Source organism: Mesocricetus auratus, unplaced genomic scaffold (genome assembly GCF_017639785.1).
Source record: "Mesocricetus auratus isolate SY011 unplaced genomic scaffold, BCM_Maur_2.0 Super-Scaffold_100676, whole genome shotgun sequence".
Classification (NCBI taxonomy): Eukaryota; Metazoa; Chordata; class Mammalia; order Rodentia; family Cricetidae; genus Mesocricetus; species Mesocricetus auratus.
Genome location: NW_024429266.1, coordinates 16458522 through 16484958, shown reverse-complemented (window position 1 = coordinate 16484958; position 26437 = coordinate 16458522). Strand labels below are relative to the sequence as shown.

The window sequence follows — 26437 nt, the reverse complement described above, 5'->3', positions numbered from 1 at the left end:
TGTGGATCTAGGTTCATTAATTTACATGTGGTTATCCAGTTTTCCCAGCACCATTTGTCAGAGACCCCAACGTAGACTTAAGGACAGAAATCACATGATTGTCTCAACTAGTGCAGGAAATGTCTTTAGCAGAGTTCAACATGTGTTCATGATGAAAGTCCCAAAGAAGCTAGGTATAGAAAAAGTATACTTCAACATAATAAAGGCCATGCATGACAAATGTATAAGCCTACATTATTGTAAATGGAGAAAAAACTGAGAACACCATTTCTTCTAAAATGATGAGTGAGCCAGGAATTCCCACTCTGTTTATTCTTATTCAATATAATGTTCAAAGTTTTAGCTAGATCAATAGACGAGAAAAGCAAAAGGGATAAAAGCCGAAAAGGAAGAAATCAAAACATCCTTATTCGTAGACAACATGATCTTATCTATAGAAGATTCTAAAGAGTTCATCAGAAAATTTTAGACGTGCTAAATAAGCATAGTAGCATAACCAATATTCAATAATCAGTGGCTTTTTTATGCCAATAATAAACTTGCCAAGAAAGAAACCAGCAAAAAGATTCTCACTCACAGTGTATATATAATATATATGCATTTAATATTTATATGTACATATAATATACATATATATTATACATATATATGGGTATGTGTATATGCACATGAATAAGAATAATAAAATATGTGAAAGATCTCTACAAAAATATATAATTTAAGCTGTTGAAGAAAACACTAAAGAATGGAAAAAGCCTTCCATACTCAAGCCCTGGCAGGGACTGCCTCAGCAATTAAGAGTGTATATTGCTTTTCCAGAGAACTTGAATTCAATTCCTAACACCCACACATTGGGAGGCTTATCCCCACCTGTAAGTCCAGAAGATTTCATGCTTCTGGCCTGCATGTATACCCAAACATGCATGATATATGTTCCCATAAACCAATACACATAACTGAAAATTAATTTTTAAAAGATTGGCAGAATTAATATTGTGAAAATGACTATATTACCTAAATTTGTCTACAAAGTCAATTAAATCCTCATTAGAATTCCACATTTTTTCAGAAATATTAATAGAAAAAATCCTGAAACTCACATAGTAGACCCTAAAGACCCAAATCACTAAAACAATCACAGTAGAAAGTGCTGGAGTATTGCAATATGTGATCTAAAACTCTACTACAGAGCCATAGTAACAAAAACTGCATGGCACTGACATCTGCCTTATCTCTGACAAATATATAAAATATGTACATAAATAGTCCCTTCATTTTTTAATTTTTCTATCCACTATGTGGTATGCTCAGGTACCATTGACCTGTGATGTACATTATGCTGATGTCAAACAATGAAGAAATTGGGCACAGATACCTAAGGAAGTGTCTTCCTAAGTATGAACTGTGGGGCTGAAGAGATGATGGTTCAGCTAATGAGAGCAAGTGCTGCATCTACAGAAGGAACTGAGCTTGGTTCCCAGCACCCATGTTGAATGGCTCACACCTCCTGTATCAGCATCAAGTATCTGGTGCTTTCTTTGGCCCCCACCAGCACCTACACTCACCCACCGCACATAGCCAAATACATACATGTAATTAAAAACATGAATTGTTCTAAAATTGGGAAGATACAAATATCTGTTGAGAAATTATCAGAGGAGTAAGAAAGTAGAAGTGGACTTGTCTGAAATTCTAAGCTTTCATATAAATAGTATTTAGATTCATGGGCTAAACTGGAAATTCAGACTAGATGAGGTCATTCTCTAGGAGGCCTCTTCTTCCTGGTTAGTTGCCCTTCGTGAAAAAGCACTGGGCCCTGATCACTACCCTGTCTGTCTCTTGTATGCCTATTTTATTTTCCTTATTAGTGTGTGATAAAGGCAGCAGTGCTGGTTTTCTAGCTCAGTCATGTAAACCAGAGTGTTTCTAGCCGTGAGAGGCCTCACATGTATCTAGGACTCATGGCTAGATGCATGGTCCCCAAGCTGACTGGATATATTCATTCCTGTGCACTTTGCTGAACTTAAAAGAACTGCACTGAGAATACTTATTAATAAAAACATCTACTTCATTTGGGGTTGCTGGTTAAATTTAGCTAGAAAAAATAGGTTACTTTTTTTTTCTCCAGTTAAAGCCAAGTACAGTAAATTCGTAAGTTCTCCAAATGGAATTTTACAGAAATATTTTTATAACCCACAGCTAAAGTCACTTTTTCTAAAAGCTCCCCATAAGGTGAGATCACGTACACCGTGTCTCAGCACAGAAGGATTTTTTTTCTCCAATCATTTGTGTGTCTATAAATAAACTGTTGTTAAAATTTGCTGTTTCCTCGTCACGTAAGAATATCTCATTAGTTTTGGTGAAAACCTTCCAACAAAATAAGATGTAATTGCCCAGTTTTCCAGCGAAAGAAGGCCCATGTGGTCCAGCACACAGCAGCGTTCAGCTAGGAGGTAAGTTGAGCACAGGCATTTGAACCCTACCAGCAGCACTCAGGCAGCAGCCTGTGTGTGGGTTTGCTGGCTTCAGTGTGGCAACTCAAGTCAGGTTGTCTCCTCTGCTCTCTTCAGGGCGTGAAGCCATTGTTGAGACTGATGTGCCTGTAACCAGGGCACCTAACAACAAAGGCGATGGGGGTGACATCGGGGAGAGCCCGTGTTACAGTGAAATGCCGCACATCCTGTCTGTGCTGTGATGTCACCCAGACCACAGGGCGAGTGCTTCCATTTGTTGGTGAAGTTGATTAGACGAAAAGTTAGAATGTTATTTCCTATAAAAACAAATCATCCTCTTGAAGCAAAAGGTTGAGCGATTTTGAGTGGGTAAACTGCTAAAGATTTCGTTGTTTTATTTTGTCCTACCCCCAACCTGTACTAAATGGTGATTTTGATAGAGTTTATGTCTGAGAAAATGTGTTTTTTAAATGAAGATATACTGTGCGTTGTCTGAAAAGGTAGTTCAAAAGCTAAAGGAGCCAGACTGTAAATGGAGTTAACATTTATCTGACTAAATTTAGCTCAGAGTACACAAAAGAAGAAAAAGTTCTTGTTGAGAAACAGATGTGGATTTTGTTACTTTTAAAAATTATTGCCTGTTGAAGCTTATGTCTATGACTAGATAGCATTATGATGTGACATTATTCCACATTTGTAGGAAAGCATGTACTGGCAGAGTTGGGAGCCTGGGTTTCTGTCCAGTAGAATGGACTTGGCTGAGTAGGTTTTGAGCTCTGAAGTGATGGGATGGGTTCAGGTGATGCCTGAAGAATGGCATCTTTAGATATCTGTAGTATTCCCCTTTCCCCCCTTCTGGTTCTGTTCGCAGTCCTATCATTTAATTCTAAATGCCTGTACCTTTATTAAACAAACAAATGAAACCTTCATGGTTGTAGTATGCTTTCCAAAATATATCACTAGCACAGTATTTCAGTTAGGTGATCCTAAAAATATACAGAGGGGATCAAGTAACGCAAGAGATTCCTGGTATACATACTTTACAAATTGGAATATTTAATTGATTATCTTCCAGACAATGCCTGCAAAAGTAACATTGCATATAACAAATTAATTTATGGTAGTAGAAAAATAATATAAATTGCATTGTTAGGAGACAAGATAGTTTTGCCAGAATGGTCTGCTTTTCTGCTTACACGTAAAGAAACTAATTGTTTAAAGAGTAATTTTTAACAGCTGATGTCATACTTACTGTACAGTTTTCTTAGGAAATTGTTGTTTTAATAGTTAGTAGTTTTATACCTACACCAAGTTTATTTGGTTTTTAAAAATGCATTTGTGTGTTGTATCAATACCTATGATTGTGAAAATACTACCTTTGAATATTGAAATTAATACAGAATGGCCATTAGGCTGATAGCCATTTAAAGTGTTATAAATTTTGAACAAACTTTTAAATAATCTATTTGTTTTATAATTATTAATAATATCTCTCAATTATTTTTAATGTTAGAATACAAAGTCTGAAAGCATTAAAATATAACTAAAGTATTTTCAAAATTGGAAAAATAATATATTTTATATGTTTAAATTTACAGAGCAAGTATTCCCATAACAAAATCAGATATAACTTTATGAACAGAATATTTTCAGCTGAAACTTATTATTTTAATAGGCAGTAAGAGCATCTTAGCATTACCTCAAAACACCATCACACTTGCGTCTATGAACACTGCTTTTGCATTTACCTTGTTTTCTGTATTTTGTCAGACTCCTAATGGATGTTGTGGTCATAACAGTAGTTAGTATTGGGTTAATACAAACCAAATTGTTTTAATCTTCAGTTTTAACATAATGTCAACTGAATTATTGTGTTGAAAAGAATTAATAGTTTTGACAGAGACATAAAATAATCCCAAAGTAGAGTGATACAGTATGAAATTAATGGTTAGATTTAATGTATCACAAATCCTGTAGCTTTAATTTTACTATTTATGAGACATTTCCTCCTATAAATTTTCTAAGATCTAAACAATAGTATTGTTATGATTTACTTGCTATAGCTTAGTAGCTGTAAATTTGAAGGAGAAATTATATAAATTATATGTATCAGTGAATTTGTTCTTTCATCAAAATGATGAGCAATTTATGTTTCAGTAATTATAAAGTACGGAAGACTGAGATACACTGCATGTTTTGCATGGATAGTGCATATGCATATGTACATGTCTGTATAACTGAATAGCTGATATTTGACATATAAATGAATATGTACATATAGTGTGAGACTTAGTAGACACATTACTATGTATTCATAAACATTTGCTGTACTGAACTGAGAACTTAAGGAATTTTTTTAAGATTTATTTTATTTATGTATGCATGTCTGCGTGTTCATCTTATGAGTGCAGGAACCTGGGGAGGCCAGAAGAGGGCATCAAATGCTTTGGAGCTGAAGTTATGGGTGGTTATGAGCCTCTAGACATGTGTGATGGGAACTGAACTCTGGTCCTCTGTATGAGTAGTATGCACTCAAAACTGCTGACCCTCGTCTGCAGAAGCATGATTTTTTTTCCTTAAGGGAAGAAATTATCTAAAGAAGTAAATTAATAGTTTGCTTTCCCAAACTAAAATTTTTGTATTTTATTTGTATTTTGTATGATTTTTTTCAATTGGTAATAAATGTTTTCAAATGCTGATTATAGTTGGCAGTTGAAAGCAAAGCTCTCTTTCTCACTCTATGGTATGCTTTCCTGAATTGGGGATAACTATTTAGATTGCCTTCCTTTGTCACATCCATCCTCCTTCCTCCTCTACTCTTCTCTGCTTTTCTCTTCCCTTCTACTTTGTGCTTTGCTTTTCCTTGTGTGGAGATAGCAGTGGACCCAGGGCCTGGCATGTGCAAAGCAAGTGTTCTAGCCACAGTTGTAGATGATTTTTCATTAGTAATGTGTTTTCTTTATATCATTTGTACTTATTAATAAAAGTGAAAGATCATGAAAACTGAGGTCTTGACCTATGACCCTCATATGGGTTGTCTCTCCAGAAAAGAGAAATCCCTGTGTGTGGAACAGCATTGTGTTAAATCTCTGAGACTCCCACAACAAACAATGAACATGGTTACTACCTTCAACTTCTCCCATTACTGCCATCTTTCACCCTTGTCCCCATCTTCACCCAACTTTAAGATTTCTACCTTCACCATCAAATCCAATTTGTGTTGCCCAGCAAGTCTTGGAATGGGATCTATCCTGGTGTATGGTCACATCATTAACAAAAACTTGCTCTTGCTCTCCCAGCAGCTATAAAATGCCTATAGCTCTTCAGCTAGGGGTAGGGTTTTTGCCCCCCCCCTTCCCCTACTCTGTGATGGGATTTTGTCTAGCTTGGGGATGTAAAGGTTTTGTATATGTTATCTCAATCATGGAGTTCAGTGTGCATGTGTCTTGTTGTGTCTGGAAAATACCATTTCCTTGATATGCGGACTACATCCTCTTCTTTGCAGACCCCTGAGCCTTGGGAAGAGGAGAGAGAGATATGTCCTATTAGGATTGAGCACTCCAGTGTCTTATTCTCTGCAAGTCTGTGTTAGAACTTCCTAGTTTTATTCCAGATCATTTGAGACATACGTTTTTGTCGTCCACCAGTTATTGTAGATCCAACATGCTTTCAAAAGGACTAGGGTCAGTTTAGCATGACTTTTTTTTTAATTTCAAATCATTTTAAAGTGGCTGTTTTTATTATTTATTCACTCTTTGTTCCACATGTGTATGCATGGTGTGTGTGTTTGGGCATGTATGCATTTGGAAATCCGAGGACAGCATCGTGGAGTCATGTTTCTCCTACCTTTATATGGGCTATAGGATTTAACTTGGTTCATCTAGTCTTCCTACTGGCTACCTGAAAATTATGTTAATTTGTCTGAAAACACAAATCCAAGACTCCTTTGCATTGGCTACGCTCAGCTATACTCTTGCTTTTCTGCCCAGGGGTTATGACCCCATTCTCTTAGAAAAACAAAACAAGTCCCAGTCTGCTTGGCTCTTCTTTTTGTTTTAATTTTGTTTTCCAATTCTTAGAATAAGATTTCATGTGGCCCAGGTTGGCCTTGAACTTTCTACATAGCCTAGCCTGGCTCCTGGCTCCTGGCTCCACCTCCCAGATGTTGGGATTATAATTAAAAACTACCATGCCAGGCTTTCTTTTTAGATATTTTTTGAAAGCTAACATTTCAGGCATCATTTCATTAAATAGCATAAAGTCAATTTTGTATGTAGTATATACATGCATATGTAATGTATTATAATTTATAATACACATATTTTAAATATATCTATATTTAGGTATTATAAGTAAGACATGCATATAAATTTAATTTTATATGTTTGCATTTTAAATATAAAGCAATTTCTCCTTTTATTATAATGTTGTTTATATTGGTAACAAATTCTTTCTAGAAAGTAAAGAGCCCATCTATTACCTGTTTTGAGCCCTTTTTTTGTTGTTGTTTTAAGTGTTCTAACGTAGAGATTCACTGTATAAGCACAAAGCAAAGAAATAAAAACCTGTTAATCTTTTTAGCTATGTTTGTTCACAGACTACCCTATAAGTCTCATAGCGTAGTGTAGTGTAGTATAGTATGTGAGATAGACAGAACACCATGTAAATTAAGGAGCTGCCAAAGACCCAGAGTGTTTTGAGTTTACTCACTTTGTGAACAGGGATCTTATGATATAGCCATGAACAAAACAAAGCAGAGAAACAGTGCCCTGATGGCATGGCTCCAGCCTACAGCATCTTTGCTTGCTGAAACAGTAAACTCTGTAGTTGTTAAAGTGTCAGGTGTCACTGAATACCCAGCTAGGCTGGGGAATTCAGGAAGCTGTTATCTTGGCAGTTACAACAGACCCTGGGTATTTGTGGTGGTAAATTCCAAGATCTTCACAAATGACAGGAGCTAAAATTTCTTCCCATTTAATGTAGTCAAGTATTACTGACCCCTTCCAACCTGCCAAGATGTGCTATTGAAATATAGCCTTCTGCTAAAATAAACTCAATGTGTTTCATTACAGTGGAGTGTCATTTCAGGAAGGGGAAATTTTATTGCTCAAACTTACTCTTGAAAAATCTCCTAAGTTGCTCCTTATTTAGTAGTCTAGATAGATTTGCACATATTTATTTTTGTGTCTAGTGCCACATTTTTCTCTTATACTGCAAACACTCATACTGGGTTAGTTTGCTTTCTACTGCTGTAATAAAACACCATGACCAAAAGCAACTTGGAGAGAAAAGGGTTTATTTCAGCATGTAGCAGCTAGTCCATTATGGAGGGGGAGTCAGGGAAGAAAGTCAAGACAGGAATCTGAAGGCAGGAAATGAAGTGGATGCCGTGGAGGAATGGGACTTACTAGTTCATTTTGCATGGCTGGCTTGCTCAGCTGTCTGTCTTACATAACCCGGGACCACCTACCCAGGGGTGGCACCACCTACCCAGGGGTGGCACCACCTACTGTGGGCTGGGCCTTCCTACATCAATCATTAATCAAATTTGTCTGTAGACAAGTCTGTAGGGGGATTTTCTTAAATGAGGTTCTTTCTTCACAGATGTCTTCAGTGTGTGTCAAGTTGCCCCCACACACACCCCCAAATGAACTAACCAGCACACTTACCCTTTCTCAAAATTTATATAATTTTCCTGCCATTTTGGGGATAGATGGTTCTTTATTCAGAAAGAGGTAAAAAAGTCAGTTTGTGTATGGAGATGCTTTCATGTGACAATTGGACCTTTTTTTGATGATGTTGCATTGAGTATTGTGGGATGCTCATAAGTTCTGTTAGATATTATAATTCCTATGCACTCCATTTTCTATCCAGGAAAGGTTATCCTTTGAGTTTAAGGTGGTACACAGTTTTTCAAACAGACTTTGCATTCATCTCTTTGCATTTTTTCTTAGAAATTTGGGAGAGATGTACAATAGAAATGTTTGAATGTAACTCTCTACTTTGTTCCTATCTATGTAATTAAAATTTACATATAGCACATCATCATTTTTTAAGTTACATGAGTGTGAAACTAGTTTTACAAATTAACAACAGAAATTCTTTAAAGAGGATACGAATAAGAAATAGAAAACATGAACATGAACATGTATCTCATACTGTAAAGATAAAGGCTTCTTGATGAGATAACTTACACTATACATGATTGTAAAATACTGTGTGTATATTTATGAATTGATACCAAGTTGATTTTTATTGATCTTGGTAGAAATGTTTGAAAGCTAGTGCATGGTTTGTGGTATGGTATTTGAAGGCAATGGGTCAGATTTGGCTTGAAGTGGCAGATCTTAACCTGTAGGTCAAGATTCCTTTGGGGATGGATGACCCTTTCACAGGTGTCACATATCAGATATCCTGCATATCAGATATTTACATTACAATGTATAACAGTAGCAAGATTAGAGTTATGAAGCAGCAATGAAAATAATTTTATGGTTGGGGCTCCCCACACCATGAGGAACTGTAATAATGGATCACAGCCTCAGGATGGTTGAGAACCACTGGTTTAAACCTCAATACTGTGTTTTTGATCCCCCATTTTTTTCTCTGTACAGAGATTCCTGCTCAGTGTGTTTCATGTAGTAATTTCAAAGTTCAAATGAAATTCCAAAATAATAGTGTAACAATTCTTATTCCTTTAAATTCAAGGATTTTTTTCTTAACAAAGCTCATTGACTTGCAGCACTGATCACATACACTTATGTTGGTAAGTACTGAATGGCAGAGGTTTGGCTAATCAGGACAGCATTTGAATGTCTGAATTAGAGCATTGGTCAGGGTTTGTCTGGCCACAGTTTGGTTTCCATCCCTCTCCATGTGTATTCTTTCTGTGGTTCAGACTGACAGGGCAGCAGCAGCAACACCAGATAATGTTTTTCTCATGGAGAATCACCATAGCATGAAGCTAAAGCCAAAGCATTTCTGCGTGTGTTATGATGCCTTTGGCTAAATGAGATCACATGGCTAAGTCCAGAGTTGTTGGGGAAAACTAGTACATCCTACTGTCGGGGTGATGGAATTAGGAGTGAATATTTGCTGAACAATACATGATAAAATAATGTGTTATCTAAAACTCATTACTTTTGTGCTTTCATTCACTGCCTATGATAGAGGGTCAAAAATAGACAAGGCAAAACAAACCAAAAGGAATCTGGCTATGTTTTAAAGATGTTCCCAAGAGCTTTTGTTTCAAAGTCCTAATTTTCTGTGTGGCAGTGTGGGGGTGGGGATGATCAGTGGAGGTGTTGGATCTGGAGGCATTGCCCCAGAATGGATTAGTGTCTTTCCTGCATGAGCTCTTGCTGTCGTGGACTAGACTTGTTATGCAGGAGAGAAGTCTTACAAAGGACAGCTGCCTGCTGTTTGTGTTTCTGTACTGTGTGCCTGCACTTCCCTTTGCACACAGCTGCCAGCATGAATTCCCATCCTCTGCAGCCGTGACCCCAAATGAACCTCTGCGTTTATAGACTACCCGCCCAGTTAAATCATAGTGGCAAAAGTACCCTCTAACCAACCTCAACGAAGCTGAGGTGATGCAGAAGATGAACTGAAGAGAATCCTTGAAATATTGAACATTCTAATAGATGAGTTGTTTTACCTGAAAAAAAAATGAAAGTTATAAGTGAATGCAGAAAATAACTGATGGGAGTAAAAAATGTGTTATGTTGTTTCCTTAAATTTAATGGAGAGCTTGGAAAGAGAAGTAATTCCAGATGTTAGACTGTAGGTAATTTTAATAACCAGTGCAGTAGGGCCAGATATCAATGCTTTGGCAATCTAGAAAATGCAAAATGCCTGGCATTAAAATATTTTAAAAAGGAGCTAGGCATGGTGCACACACCATTAATCCCAGCACTAGGAGGCAGACTTCTATGTGTTCGAGTCCAGCTGTTCTACAAAACAAGTTCCAGGACAGCAAAGGCAGAGAAACCCTGTCTCAGGAAAAATAGAAAAGAAGAGAATGAAAAAAAGGAAGAAGGTAAAAGATTAAAAATAGCCATTCAAAGCAGTGTCCCCAAACTAAAAACCAAACCCTAGCTAAGCCTCTGATTGAAAGGGGCCACAGAAACAAGGGCACAAAGCACAGGAACCTATTCTGAGAACACACTCATAAAAATGCAACATGAATGGGAAAGAATATTGTAAAAGTTTCAGGAAGAGAAAAAACAAATTTCAGAGCAGTTATTAGAAATTAGAGAGGCTCTTTCAGTGGTAACATTACAATCCTGCAGACAGTGGTGTAGGCCTATAATATTCTGAGTGAGGATGAACTTCAAAGTAGGATTTCATATACAAACTGTTGAGTTTATCTATAAAGTAATAGTGTATACACACACACACATATATATATTCAATTGTGGTTTGAGGCTTCCTTTCTTATGAAAACTCCTTTGATATAGAGCCACTTGGGACCCAGAAAAGTAGGAACTCTATTTGGGGGAGTGGAGCAGGGTCTCACTAGGTAGCCCTGGATGTCCTTGAACCTAGTTATAGATTCCACGCTGGTCTTTCGTTTACAGACATCTGCCTGTCTCGGCCGAGACAGATTAAACACAAATACCACTGTGCCTGACCAACAAGGAACTCTTAAGCTGCCTTAGGGAAGATATAAAGAGTTGATGCAAGACAGATCAAAAGGGTCAGAAGTAAAGAAAAATTACTTTGATATTTCAGTATTTGAAAATGTGACTACTTGAGAGTTAGTTTTGAATAATTGTGGATGAATGTCAGTTACATATATTTTTTAAGTGGGCAACCAGGGAGAATACATATGCCTGTAGCCATGCTATTAAACATCTGAGATAGGGAGAATCACTTGGATCCAGAAGTTTGAGACCAGCCTCCAAAACACAGCAAGACTCCACCCCAGCTCAAAGCAAGCAAACAGTGCCCCGCTTATAGTAGTGCTAAGCTTTTACCCCCTAAATAATAAAACACTGTTGAAAAAAATTAACTCAAAAAATAGTGCTTGTCTCAGTAGAGAGAAAACTTTCCATTATAATGTAAATGAACCACTGTATGGTAACTAAATGTATCTGAGGTCATGATTTGGATCTTGTAGGCTTTCATAGAACTCCTACATTCGAGTAGTCCTCCTGTCTCAGCTTTCTAAGAAGCTTGGACTGTAAATACATGCCACCATGTACCCTAGCAAAGATGATAGCTAATGTCTTGTATGACAAACCAAGCAATATTAATGTAGGTATGTCATTTAAAGTACAAAAATAGGAGCTATAGAGATGACTGAGTGGTTAAGAGCACTTGTTGCTCTTGCAGAGGACCCGAGTTCATTTCCCAGCAGCCACATGCAACTCCAGTTCTAGGGAATCGGATGTCCTCTTCTGGCCTCTGCAAGCACTGGGCACTCACATGGTACATATACATACATGCATGTAGAATACTCATACACTAAAAATCCTTTTTAAAAAATGAAGATAAGTATCAGAAGAGATGAAGATAATGAATGATTGGATACTCTTTGACTTAGATTAGGTGGTTATTTTGATAAGAAAATTTAATGAACAATAAAAGCAAAGTTATATAGATATATATACTTATATATATGATTAAGAAAAAATTGTAATACAGATGTATCATTCACAGATGAGCACTACATGGTCTCTTCCTTGCACGTTAGCTGGTTGTGGGTCTCTGTGTTAACTGCCATTTGCTGCATGAAGATTCCCTAATGAGGTTTGATAAATTCTCTAATCTCTGGGTACAGCAATAATCATTAGGAGTAGTTTTACTACTTATCATTGTTATTCTGCTAAATGGACATAAGTTCTCCCCTCGGCCTATGACTTATACGGCCAGAGGTTCAAAGTAACCATTCATATTGGCTTGTACTTTTTGTCATTCTGGTGACCACATTCATGATTTTGTTTTGATTTTATGGTTTTGTTTCTGAGGATAGTGTCTCAGGGTGTGTACATGCTAGGCAAGTATTGTACCAGTGAAATGCACGTCCAGCTCTTGTGGTTATGATTTGAGGTATGTCTTTTGGTGAAGTGTAAAGCTATGTAGCCCTCCTGTCACCCAGCTGGCCAAAAGATGGCTGTGTCAGACTGCATTGTAGACATCAGGTTAATAGTGTACTTTGAGCGGAATGTACATTTGGCCTATGACCATTGTCGGTCTTCCGTCCCTGAGCCACTAATCTGCAGCCAGGAAGCAGCCCTGACCCAGTTGGGTGAGGCACAGGGTTATTCTGCCAGTGGGAACATGGCATTTCTGGCAAGAAATTTCTCTCCTAACTGCTGGAGTTGGTGCCATGGCAGGTTTTCCTGACTCGGGGAGCTAAGTGTTGAACCTCCATCCAGCTGGTAGATTATTTGTTGGTTTTGATTATCTGTCCCACTGAGCTCCTTTGTTGGCACACATTATCAGAAGCAGGCCACCGTTCAAAAAGGAACTTTGTATTTTGAAATTAGAGTAGATAAAATTTAATTCAGTTTATATCAAGACTATGCTTTTATAGAGGAGGGGGAGGTTTATTGGATTAAATTGCTCTGGTGCTGGGTGGTGCTGGGACTAGAACTCAGGACTTCACATGTCCTAGGTGGGTGCTGCACTTTGAGCGGTACCCTCAGTCCCCAATCAGGGATGCTTAGGGACAGCCATGTTTCCTCTGCCAGGTTGCCCCTTCCTGATCCTTCTCTCTGGTCTTCACCACAGTCTTTGGAGGCAGATCCAGTCACCACTGATTTTAGCTGGAAGAGAGTGTCTGAGAGTAGAGTGACTTGTCCAAAGTCACAGAGGTGCAAAGCCCTGAGCTCTGATTAGTGTGGGTTCTTGAATGTTTTTGCCTGTAGTTTTGACTGACTTTTAGTGCAGCTGCTTTGTTATGTGAGGGTATGAAAACAGCTGCTGTAAACTTAAAATGGTATAAAAAGTAGTACATGTGTTGTTATTGAATAATGCTTACAAAAATTGAATCTGTTTTTTAAGGAAGTTTGAATTTTGTTTTCTTTCTGTCCTCCTAATGAGTGTATATGTTTAGTCATTTTATCTCTCTGTCTCTTTCTGGCTCGTGTGTGTGTGTGTGTGTGTGTGTGTGTGTGTGTGTGTGTGTGTGTGTGTGTAGGTCAGGGGTAGAGGTCAGATGTTTTTCTCTATAGCTCCCCATCTTATAATTTGAAACAGGGTCCCACACTACACCTGGTGCTTGTCGAATGGATTAGGCTGGCTGACTAGCAAGCTCCTGGAATTCTTTGTCCTTCAAGCTTTGAGGTTGCAGGGCAGCACCCCAGCCTGGCTTTTCTGTGGGGTTCAGGCATCCGGGACTCAGGTCCTTCCACCACCAATACTTCACTCACTGAGATATGTCCCCAGCCAGATACATCTCTTTTTTTTAAATCGCTATTTTTTAAATATATATTTCTGATTTAAGTTTCTCTACCCTGTCTGGAATATTGCTGCTATCTGTTCAGGGTTTCCCATCTGTCATTTCTTGCTGCCTAAAATCGATCGTACACATTGATCCAGTTTTTAAAAATAAGCTTCTCACATTGCATATCTGTTTAAGCTATTGTCTCCTACCATTCATAAGAAAAATACAACCTACACTTCATAGTCTCTAATGGTGTTAATGCCACCTCATACCTATGGGTCTTTTGTGGCTTTACATTGTCTCTACGTTTCTTGTGCATGAATATCTGCCCATGCTTTTGAGGCATGCACTGTCTCTCTAATTCATTTGCTGCTTTTTGTGTACTTTGTATTTTGATTGTCTTTGTGGGTGTGTGTCTCATCTGTCCCATGAATTGTTACCTGCTAAATCAAAAAAAGATGGGGATTCTCTGGATTGGTCATATTAAGCATAGATTTTTATAAATAGCATGATGTAAAAGAAACATGGAATGACGTTTTAAAGTTATAATCCCAACACATAACTTCACCTCTAGACTTCCTTCCTCTTAATTTCATAAATTCTAGGCAAATAAAACTTACTGACTTTTCTATTATGTTTTACATCTTTAGTTATATTTCATTGTTAAGGTTATACTAACATCCTTGCAGTTTTACAATGAAATATAACAAATATTAAAATATTTGAAATAAATCAGTTTTATTTGGTATTTCAGTCTGAAAGATATAGAAACCTCCTGTGAATGAAAGTAATATATCTATAAGTACGTGGATTTTCAAAAATAAAATATTTGAGAACTCATAGCAAGTGACTTTTCATATTGTTGGCAATACACAGTTTTGATGGTATAAACTGAATTATAGCATTATAAATATAAGAAAAATGAGTCATTGCTTTATCTTAGTTGATATATGGAATGTAGTTGGAGGTCATTCAGAATATTGAGAAATGACATAAGAACATTTTAAAGTATGTATAAATACTGTGTCTAAAATGGTCTGGTCAGACGTGAAAACACATTGCATTTTGTGTAGTAAACTTCTCACTTATTATGTATGAAGATGAAAATATTCCTGAACATTTTTGTTGTTCATGTTTTTATAGTCTACTTTTTTATGTCCAGCTCCTTTTGATTTGCTTAATGTCATAGGCGTTCTGTGATGAATATTTTTACTTTAATGTACAAACTATCCAAAATACGTACAGTATAAGTTTTTTGTTTTGAAATATTTGAGTATCAGTAAGATAAGGATTTCTTCCTCAAATGAAATAATAAGCTATGTGCATGTTCATACATGTATGTATCCAAGCTCAGCAATGTCAGAGCGCGCTGCCCACCTGTCAGCACAGGCTCTAGCTAGCTCAGGCAGCTCACATCCTCAGGATGAAGGCCCTCATGCTGACTCTGTTCCTCCATTGCTGACAAATAATAATACTGTTAACACTTCACATTTGCCTAAAAACAGCTTTAACCTGTAATTTGGTGTTCATGACATCCAAGTAAAACTGTAAATCTGTATTTTACGTAAGCAGTTGCATATTTGATAGCAACACTGCCTGTATCTGATGAGATCTCAGACAATGTTACATTTCAAAGGTGGTGCCTGTTAGCTTGGGTTACTCTTTGAAGGACACAAGCCTTTGCATGAAAGTAGATTATCAGTCATTTGCAGTAGTCACATTCGGTAGTTTCTCGTTTAAAATCAGACTTCGTCTCACAAGCCAGAGCTACTTCATGGATGTGCATTTGTGGATGTACTAATTCCCATTGTCATGGAACTGAAGCAGGTGTAAATTTTCCAATGAGGTTCCACGTTATTAAGACTGATGGAAGGAATAAAAGTGGACTGATGTTGGATTCACATGTCTCTATCTGATGCGGACTTTTCTCCTTCTGTCTGCCTAAGGAAATAGAGAAACTGAGAGGAGAGCTGAGCGACAGCAAGCAGCACGTGGAGCAGGAGCAGCAGAAGGCGGCTCGGGCCAGACAGGAGTGCCTGCAAGTAACAGAGCTGCTGGGCGAGTCTGAGCGCCAACTGCACCTCACCAGGTACGCCCTAATCCCATCACACACTCAGCGCCCAGCGCATCCCGCTGCTTTCTGCCACAGGCTTCCAAACAGTTGCTAGTCTTAGTCACTCAATTCACACACAGCTTTCAGGCATATTACAGAAAGTGGGTATGTGGCAAGCAAAACACCCAGACATGTGAGTGATGAGTGTGGCAGGGACTCACTGGTATATTACAAAACCGTTTGTCTACAGTACTCAAATATTTCAGTGATTCGTTATCAGTGTAAGCACGATGACATATTCCTATCACCGCCACTTCTCCTATTAATTGTATATCTAATAAAAATGTTGAAATGAAGACTATGAGGAAAGTATTTATGAAAATAACCAGATTCTATCAGTAGTGAGAGACAAAAGGAACAGATAGGCTAAAAGCAGATTGCAGTGGAGTTGATACAAAAATAAAGGATGTGTTTCCTAACGAGGTATAAAATTTAGAGATGAAGTTGAGACTGTTTGCATTCAGATCATTATTATAAACCATTTTTACTGCAGCAAAGTTTGGAATTGCAACGTTTTCATCATAAGATATTGTGGTGTGTTTGTCATTGTTGTACATTTAAGTGAGCATATAGCTCATCCAAAATTAAAATAGGACTCTAGGCTGCAAGCATTTCACGTGAGTTTGCTGATTTAGAAACACACACATGCATGTGTGTATACATGCACATACATAAACATACATGCATGCATGTGTGTACATATGCACATACATTAACATACACCAAAAGAAAAATCCAGACAGAGAAGTAGATACCTAGTTCACCACTTCAGAGCTGACAGCTTTCAGGCTTTATACCAATCCTCTGAGTTTGTTCCACTCTGAGTGTCTCAGCTTTTGAGAGGGAATTTTGTCTATAATCGCATATAAGTTTATGTTATTTGCTTTAATTTACAACATAGGAAAACACTGGCCTTCCAGTCACAGTACTATGTTGAATTTAAGCTATGAAAGGGGCCTGATCCCTTTCGCATTAAATATGACAATGTAATTCTGAGCACGGTCTGATGACAGATGGAGAAGAGCACTACTGAACAGCCTGCATTTGGAGAAAAAAATATTCTAGAGGTTGGTGAACCTCCCAAAGTTTTGGGTTAGTGCTAAGATGCCTCCAGTTCTGTTCAAATCAAACTTTGTTAAAAAACATTTTGTTATGATAATCTTCCAAATGGCTTGACACCTTCTGATTTAAGCAGTGAGAGAGGAGAGAGCAACAGGGAAGAAAGAAAAGAAAGCTCTTAGACATGTATGGTCCCTGGGGAAAGCCCCAACAGATGAAACACTTTTGTGAGGAAAAATGCTTAATATTGCAGAATAATAGCTGCTCTTTTAGTGTCCATTTGAAGCATCGTCACTGTGACACTGAGAACGTACTATTAGCCCAGTTCCTGTGGTTATTTAATCCTCAAAATTTAAACTTTAGCTTCATCATGATAATGTTGCTAGTTTCTCTTTTCTGTCAGCCTTCTATTGAGAACCAACCATTTGTGTGCTAAGCACCACTAAGCTATAGAAACGGGACTGCTTTTAATGTCTTGGTGTGACCGAGCTCTGGTAAATAAACATTAACGCTGCTTTTACCCCTTTGCCATTCTGTCTTGTTCCGAGTTCATTTCTGCAGTCCGAGTCCATGAACAGTATCCCTACAGTATCAGTCTGTACTGCTTGACAAGATCAGTTCCTGCAGCAGAGCGTATTAAGATGCAGTCACTGCTGACATGGACACGTGGTGACTAATTCCTTTGTTCTTAAGACAAAAGGTTGTGCCTGGCTCCCTAGAAAGCTTTTTCTGCTGTGCTCCACTTCCACACGTTCTATAAGTGTGTAAGACCATGGTACAGAAATAAAGCAGTGCAGTACTTTTTATAAGCATTTTTTATGCCTCATTTATGTCCGTGTTTGATAAAAACCACAATCATAAATTTCAAAATGACAATTAAAACGCCAGGGAGCCAGACACATTCCTCCTTCACACTGGAAAGCAGCCGTGCCTGTTGGGCCGAGTATTTCTGACATGTCTCTAAGAGTTTTTGCACTTGCAGTTTGTTATTCGTTCTGTATAGCCGGGATGTGCCTGGGGAACAGCATCTTTCTGTGTAGGTCAGCTGAAGTACGGGACCACCCTCCACCCGCTCTCACCCCAGCTTGCAAGTAAGCATTTGACCATCCACTCTCAGACATTTTGAGTGACGCAGTCTAGCCAAATTTTCAAAGTAAATATGAAAGCCATCTTACAAAATGATGGTGAAATAATGTGTCAAATCTGTATAGGCAGAAAAAAATTAAAACAGCAGTCGAAATCTGTAGGATATTTTGAAAGAATCATCTATCACCTATGATACTTGTCCTTATTTAAATTCAATTTGCATTAAAGCTGGGAAATAGAAATTTAGCCTTCACTGAAGGACCCAGCTGGTAAGTACAATGCTTACTAGGTACACAATCATTTATTCAAAACCTACTAGGTTTTAAGTAATTTGCTTGCCCTTAAGCATAGAGAGGAAAATAAGAGTCAGTTTCTGCCCTTCAGTTGCTCACATTAAGCGGGAGGAGTGAGCTCTTCTGTGGAATTACAGTAGAGTGTTTTAGCAATGCAGTGCTGGCAGTAAGGGCTACTGGAGAAATACATAGAAAGGAGAATGGCCTAGTTCTGCATTGCAGGCAAAAACAATGAGAAAAGTTGATATGGCTAGGGGGGTGTCTTAGCATAAATAAGTTCATGCGAAGAGTTCCACAATGGAAAAAGATAGGATAGATACTCTTGGTAAGGTATTGGTATATACAAAGATATAAATACAGGAGAAAACATAAAAAAAAAAGGTAGGAGCTAAGACTAGAAAGGTTCTCAAAAAGAGACCGGAAGTGCTGTGGAGCCTGGTGGTTCTCAGAGGACTAGCAGCTCTGGATACACTAAGCTTGCTTGTCAACACAATGGATGGTGGGCATTCTGAATTAGGATCCTTATGCAGCATCATGAACAGTGAGGTTGGAAAGACACCTGGTTAGGTCAAGGTCAGCATCTAAATCTCATGGGCCACATCTAGCTTGCTGTCTGTTTTTGTATAATCCATGCATGAAAAGATAGTTTTATACTGTGTTAATAATTGGGGTAAGTAAAATTCATATTTTATCATACCTTATCATTTGTAAATGAACTTTTGTGGGTCCTAGCGACAGTTGTCCTGTGTGTGATTGATGACTGTGGTAACTGATCTGAATGAGATCTAAAGCCTGAACTATTCCCTGCCTGGCCATTTACTGAGAAAGTTAAATTCTTCAGGCACTGCAAGTCAGGTGTCAGTTGAGCTTAGGACAGGGTCAAAGTTTATTTTTAGGAGACGAGTATTCTGAAAATTGATTAAGGAAGAGATTTGGGGAGGTTCCATCTGAAAGGAAACATAGAAGTCTGGGGAATGGTAATGAAGGTTGGGGCCATGGCTGTCCCAGCCAAATGACAGGGGAATCATGTGTTCAAAAGGCATTTTTTAGAGTAATAAGTATGAAAGGAACGATTTAAAAAAAAGACTCCATAATTCCTGGATTAGACAACTGGATGATCCTCAGCTTCAACCCTGAAACATAAAGAAGTAAAAGAAGAAAAGAATATATTGGGAAACCTTAGTGTCAGTGTGGTTTCTGTGAGGAAAAAAGATAAATAGATCAATAGATGGTAGATCGATGGATCGATAAATGATTGATACATACATAGATGATAGATCGATAGATGATTGATATATATAGATGATAGATCGATAGGTGATTGATATATAGATGATAGATCTATAGGTAGATGATAGATACAGATAATAGATGACAGATAAATGATTGATGGGTGGATGATCTGTGGGTGGATGATAGATCTATAGATAGGTATGTAGGTAGATAGATAATAATTGATATTTAGATCTTCAAGATAGGGGACTAGTATACACAATTATATAAATATAGGAGTGTGTTGAAACTATCTCAGGAAAAAATTGTTTTTGGCCTTTGGCCATATGCATGCTAAGCATACACTCTACCACTGAAATACAATCCTAGTCTAAGGACCCTGCTTTTAAAGTTCAACGGAAAAGAACCACTGACCAACAAAAGTGAGACAGGGCCTTCAGATGTATAAGAATAAAGAAAGGTGATTTGAGACAGTCTAGTGAAATAGTCCAGTGCTGTTAAAGCTCATACTGTAATGAAATAGTCCAGTGCTGTTAAAGCTCATACTGTAATGAAATAGTCCAGTGCTGTTAAAGCTCATACTGTCCCTAAGGGAAGTCATAAGGGGTGTCTAGGACTCTAACCTGGTCAGAGTGGGGCATTTACTAGTGCAGAGACAAACCTGGTGATAGTGTGCTATCTACTACTGCAAGACAAACCTGGTCAGAGTGCGGCACTGGGACTGTGGAGACAAGCCAGGTTATAGTTGGGTGTTTAGTGCTGTACAGAAAAACATCTTTAGGAGTTAACTGTTTATTAATCTTAGACAAACTACTTAACGCTTTATGTCTAATTACTTGTAAAATGAGGTGAGAGACTAGATTATTTATTCATTTTTCTATTGTAACTCTAATAGTAATTCTAACCGATTTACAAGATTACCTTTTTTTTTTTTCTTAGAGACAGGGTTTATTTGTGTAGCCTTGGCTGTCCTGGAACTCACTTTGTAGACCAGGCTGGCCTGAACTCAGATAGATCCACCTGCCTCTTCCTCCCAGGTTCTGGGATTTAAGGCCTGTGCACCACCACTTCTGGAATGATATTACCCATTTTTAATTCCTATTTCTGAGCACTTAGATTGCTTCAGATAGCCTTTGCATAAGATGCTTCCTTAGTTTGCACTTCACAGGGATTTTTCAGAACTGTCGCTCATCTTGCCCTTCCAGCAAGTGTTGTAACCGTAGACCGCACTGACCTCTCCACAGGCTTATAGAGGTAGTCACCTAATACTGTCCAGTCTTTGATCGCCATCTTTACTTTCAAAGCCTTCCATTGCACGACACTGGCTGTCACAGAGATCTGCATTACCCAGCGTGGATATTAGGTCATTCTGACAGACTGTGGCCTTCTCATTTGCTTTCTCCCCACTAACCCTCACTGTTGATTTCCAGTCAGATGTAGCAATCCTTGTAGTGGTGGGTGCTTCTCCCCTTTCCTAGTTCTACAAGTAAAACACCTCACTGGCTTCTTCCAGCCTAACCACAACCTCATCCTCTTTTCAGGATCTCCTGAGCACTCACTGAGCCCCCGGCTGTGCTCCAGGAAGTGGATAGAAGGTAGCTGTGCCATCCTTATAGGAGCATCATTAGATTAGGCTCCTGTTTTTCCTGTTTACGAAGAAGTAAAATGAGTCATCTAAGGTCACTCAGCTGATACGTTATAGAAGCAGATTTGAACCCCAGTAATTTGCCTGCCAAGCTAATCCCTTAGCCATTAGGCTGTAATTCTGTGTAAATTACTAGGGAAATGGATACATGTGACTGTTCCCAGAAAGACAACTGAGAAAATCAGTAACACTAATTTGTAATAGAAATAACTGCTCACAGATCTTTCATGTGCTGGTAGGAATACAGGTCCCTACAGCTAGGTCTTTCTGTGGCCATTTCCTTTATGGCCACATAAAGGAAGGAGGCGTCCACAGAAAAGTTGAAATCCCTTTATATATTTATTTTTAATAAATCCAGATATCTTTGGAACTTCAAGATTTTAATTCCTCCATAAACTTTTTATGTACAAGTGTCAGGTTAATTTGTGATAAAACTCTCTAAAGCAACCATTCCTGAATATTTGTGTGATTTATTGCTACTAATGATAGATTCTCCCTCATTGACATACATTCCTTTAAATTCTGTATCCTTTTTCTCATATTTGCCCTGGACGTAAATTCCTGTAGGAAGTCTTGGACCTGAGTTGCTTTAAGTGCAAATGGGGGAGGCACACCTATCATTAAACCTGCAGACTCCTGACTTTTATCTAAGTAACTACCTTGAAAGTTCTTATTTCTCTTTTTACATAAGGGATTTTTCAAAGAAATCTCAGAGTAGCCATATAAGTGAGACACTAATAAATGATTATCATGCCTTGACCTACTTTTATGACCCATACGGGAAGATCTAACCTCTGACCTAGATAGCTAGCAAGTTGCATTTCAGCTTTTATATCATTTTGAAATTGAGAAAAGCTACAGCAGAGAAGCCACAAGGCTATTCCACTGTGATGGACAGGTTAATTGGGACAACAGGTGATTAAGACTTCTTTTCTAGAGCTTCCTGGTAATAACTGCTATGAATGCTTTCTTAAGTTAGTTTGACTGCTCAAACTACCTGCATGAGTCAAGACTTTCTATTTGAGTTCTTAGAAATCCTCAAAGGAAGAAATATGGGGTACAAGTGCAGCTGCCTTTTGGTTTCTTTGATTGGGGACTGGAGGTAGCACCACTGTGGTGTGGTATCATAATGAAACCATCCACAGCGGAGCTCTTCTTCTCCGATGATGGCATTCTTCTAGATTTTTCCATCTCACAGAGCAAATCCCTCATTCCAAAACTGAAGAGAAAAAGAGGAGGTGCCTTTGATGTCCAACTTCAAGTATATGACCTCCCAACCTCCACTTTGAAAATCTCCATTTCCAGGACCTCCTGCTTAGAAGCAGATTGTGCCTACATGCACATGGCTGCCTTTGGGATATGGGGGTCTGCAGCCTAGCAGAGCCCCAGGGAGCTAGAGGAAAGTCACGTTATGCTGGGAGGAGGTTTCTTTTACTAGGAGGAAGATGTGAAGGACCCTGGGTAAGGAAAGAGCAGGTGTCTGCTCTGCTGTCCGTGTTCATTTTAAAATATGATCACCAATTTTTCCTTGGCCTGAGAGATAGTTTGGAGAGAGCAGAGGGGAAAGAAGAAAGCTTTCTTTTTTGTTCATATTGATCTGGCATTGCCTGTTGCCAATGTAAATCTAAGAGGCATGGACAGTTCACAAGGTCATTTGGTTATTTACTTTAGAGAATGAACTCTGACAGCAGGAAGCAGGCGTAAAGAATGCACTGAGCATGTGCCAGTGGTACCTGATTGTCTTCAGCAGTGTCTGCCTGCTGCTAGTCTGGGATGTGAGAAACATAAACATTGGGTCAGTATAGAAACTAATCCACTGTCTGCATAAGCCATGTTTCTTTCTCCCTCCTTCCCTCGCTTGTTTTCTTGCTTTGTATTAGGGGTTGAATTCCGGGCCTCATGTATGCTATGCACACAGTGACCACTGAGCTACACATACCTGTGACAGCTATGTAAATTTAAATTGCAACAATTGTTGATGGGTGAGCTTTTTAAAAATGAGAGTGGGTATCTTTTTTTAATTAATGTTAAATTCATTTGTGTTTTATTTGTACAAAACTAGTGCTTTGCAAATGATCATCAGGAATTCAAACAAACTTGTGTAATTACAATAAGTTTGAGATCCTTCATGTCTTAGTGCTAACATTGAGTTAGATGGAGAGCAGTCCTTAATAGACAAGGAAGCAGTCTGGAAGGGTGGGGCTTGAAATTACAGCTAGGGAAAAAAAGGGAGGGCTTGAAGTATAGGCCATTAGATGCCAGAGTCTCTCTCTTTCTCTCTCTCTCACTCACTCACACACACACACACACACACACACACACACACACACACACACACGCATACACTCAACAATTCAGAGATAGACAGACTTGGAGGGTTGTAAAATCTCAGCCCTTGAACCCAGGACCCAGAGCTCTCTTATTTTTAGGCCCCCAAAACCAAGCTTGGCATCAAGTGTTTAGCATAAATTTGCCTCTGCTTTTTATCATTAAGAAAAAATGGGAAAGAAGTGTACTTATCAGTTACAGTCTTAGGTCGCAACCCTGGGCTCATGAAAAAGACACTGTAGCATCAACGTGCTTCTTGCCGTTATACAGTTAACTTCATTTTTTTCCTCTTGATTTTTATTCAAGAATTTTTAGCCTAAAGTTTCCATTTAAAAGTTAAGCTCATTTTCCCCCTCTTGTACTCCTTTCATGAATAAATTAAGCAGAGAACGTGTCAAAAATAATTTTAAATGAATATATGTGCAACCAACATCTTCAAGGCTCAAAATAGATGGCCTTGGTACTGTTATAAATCGCATCCTCTTTTCCTCCCCCACCTAGTATCAAGGAAAGCAGGCTGTCAAAGAGCCAGGAAGAGAGAGGCATTCCATTTTGCTCTGGTGGACACCACACTGCCTGTGCATGGTCTCTCCACCTGTCTGACAGGCAAGGACCCCTGGTCTCAGTGTGGCCCGAGGCAGAGAACTTGAGTCAGAGACTGCCAGGAAATGTGTGTCTGAAGGTTCTGCTCAATGTTCCCTGGCTCGCTCCTCTCAGTTCTGCAACGCCCAAATGTGTGTGCAATGAAAATCGACGCTGGGGATGCTCTCTTCTCCCCTGCCACACAGGCCCACAGCCTGGAGCATGGTGGCAGCAGCAGCCAACTCATTTTCTAAGAAGCCCAGAGGAAACCGAGAAAGTATGGCCCACACCACTTGCCTGACTCAACAGCAATGAGCATCAAGTTCAGTGGAAATAGAAGGGGAAAGGCAGTTAGTTCAATACTCCCAAGTCAGAGCATTTCTGACTGAGAGATTTACTAAAAGAAAGTCTGTTCTCCAATATTGTCATAAGACAAAAGGGAGGGAATAAAACAGTCAGGTGACTGAATGATGTTTCATTTCTTCTCAGCCACCACCTGCCTCCTAACTGGATTTGATTAGTAGGTCAATTATTAGACATTGCTCATTTTTTATTTAATAGTCGCACATTTATTACACAATGAGTCATTGGCTGAAAAACCCAAGAAGTGAAACTTATTAAAAAGCCTGAGATGGTTTGAGAGGCTGGGAGATTTTTTTCAGTCTCCTCAGTAACCCGACTCAGATAAAGCCTGCCTCATGGGGCTCACACTGCTGCACTGTTAAGCCATATACGCAAGTGGGGGCAGGTTACAGTCAACTTCAGCTCAGAGCCAAGTATCCAATGGTAGGTTGAAGCCACCGTTAGGAGCAGCCTCTCAAGCACACATCTAGCTAGGGAAGTCTGTGCTCCACCACGGCTCTGTGTGACCTCTCCCAACATGCTTCCTATCACCTGCTTCAGAACTAAGTATCTCCTGCTTTGACCATGTCCTGGGGTGTACAGGGTTCTGGGAACTAGGAATGATTGCTTCTCCAGAGAAGATACTGTAAGAAGTCGGTCTTGGAAACTTCTTTGTCTTTACATTTCTGACTAAGAGATTTACCAAAAGGTAGAGGGGGTGATATTATATAAATGTACTTCTACTAGCAAAAGACTTCTACAAAATAAAGTAACGTGTCACGATCGCTGTAGATGGGGGTGGAGGTGCTGTAAGTGGGTTGCCCTTGCAAACCTTCCAGGGGCTGGCGTTGTGTGCTTCAGCAGGTCTGCTTCACTTGATCTTGACACATGTCCTTGTTTCTTCACCTTGGGGAAAACCCCCAACTGCTCTTCATTTCCTACAGATCTTAACTGTGGCTTGGTGAGGATGAAGAGATACACAAAATCATGTGAATACAAACTTTGTAAATCAGAGGGGTTGTTCCTTGATCTGTTCAGGGACTTCAATGCTTTACTATAAATTCTTGTAAAATAAGCTAATTAGTTGTCACAATGTTCTGTCTAGACACTTGAGACAATTAAGGGCATGATCCATTACTCTCTAGTCCTTTTGGCAAGGTTGTAGAATGAGACAAATTAAGGCTACGAAGAGTATTTTGCTAAGTATGTTACTTGCTATTTCCTGACTTCACAGTCTTTGTCTTGAGAGGGAAAACTATCCATCCCTTCCTGATACTGCCCTTTACTAATGGAAGCAGGATTGCAACCCAGGGGCTCCTTAACTTGGGCTGTGTGCACTGGTGGCACTTCAGTTCTTTACCTGTCTCTGAAAGGAGACACTGATTCAGAGTCTTAGTGGCTGAGGAAAGAGGGTAATCCCATTAAGGAATAATGAAATCCATCTATAGCAGAAGACAGCCCGTGTCAGAACTGCAGAGGAGCCCACATTTTGATCCCGCACCCAGAGTGATTTTCACAAAGGATTATCTGTTAAAAGTAGAGGGAATAATGGTGCAGGAGACAACTCGTGTCACTAATAAACTTCTTAGACAATGTTTCATATGTTTGCTTTGCATTAGAATCAGCAATGTTTCAACTCTGTTGTTGTGATTCCGTCAACATTTATCCCTATCTGGTTTTCATATACAAAGGCTCAGGGATGCCAGAAAACAAACTGTTAACAGAGAATTAACTTCTTTGGCATGCTTTCATACTTATCTTCCAAATTAAAGAAAATGAAATGGGCAGAAACAGAGTGTAGATTACCTCCTTTTTGTCAAAAATGGTGGGAATTTGAAAATTAATAATAAAGAAGGGAACAGATGCAGTAACATGCCAGAGGGAGATTAATGTGGAGAGTAAAATCTGTGA

General features: G+C 38.8%; 1 protein-coding gene across 9 annotated transcripts in view; it reads left to right on the top strand.

Annotated features, from left to right (window-relative positions):
• The window catches only part of Sdccag8 (SHH signaling and ciliogenesis regulator SDCCAG8), a 196834-nt gene that overhangs the window by 77025 nt on the left and 93372 nt on the right, over nucleotides 1-26437 (top strand). For all 9 annotated transcript variants that reach the window (XR_002384506.2, XM_021231888.2, XM_040738916.1 and 6 more), the window contains one exon: nucleotides 15792-15934. Coding sequence is in view for 8 of the 9 variants with exons in the window: in XM_021231888.2 (XP_021087547.1) it covers nucleotides 15792-15934 (143 nt within the window). In the remaining variant the exon portion in view is untranslated. The remainder of the gene's footprint in view (nucleotides 1-15791; nucleotides 15935-26437) is intronic.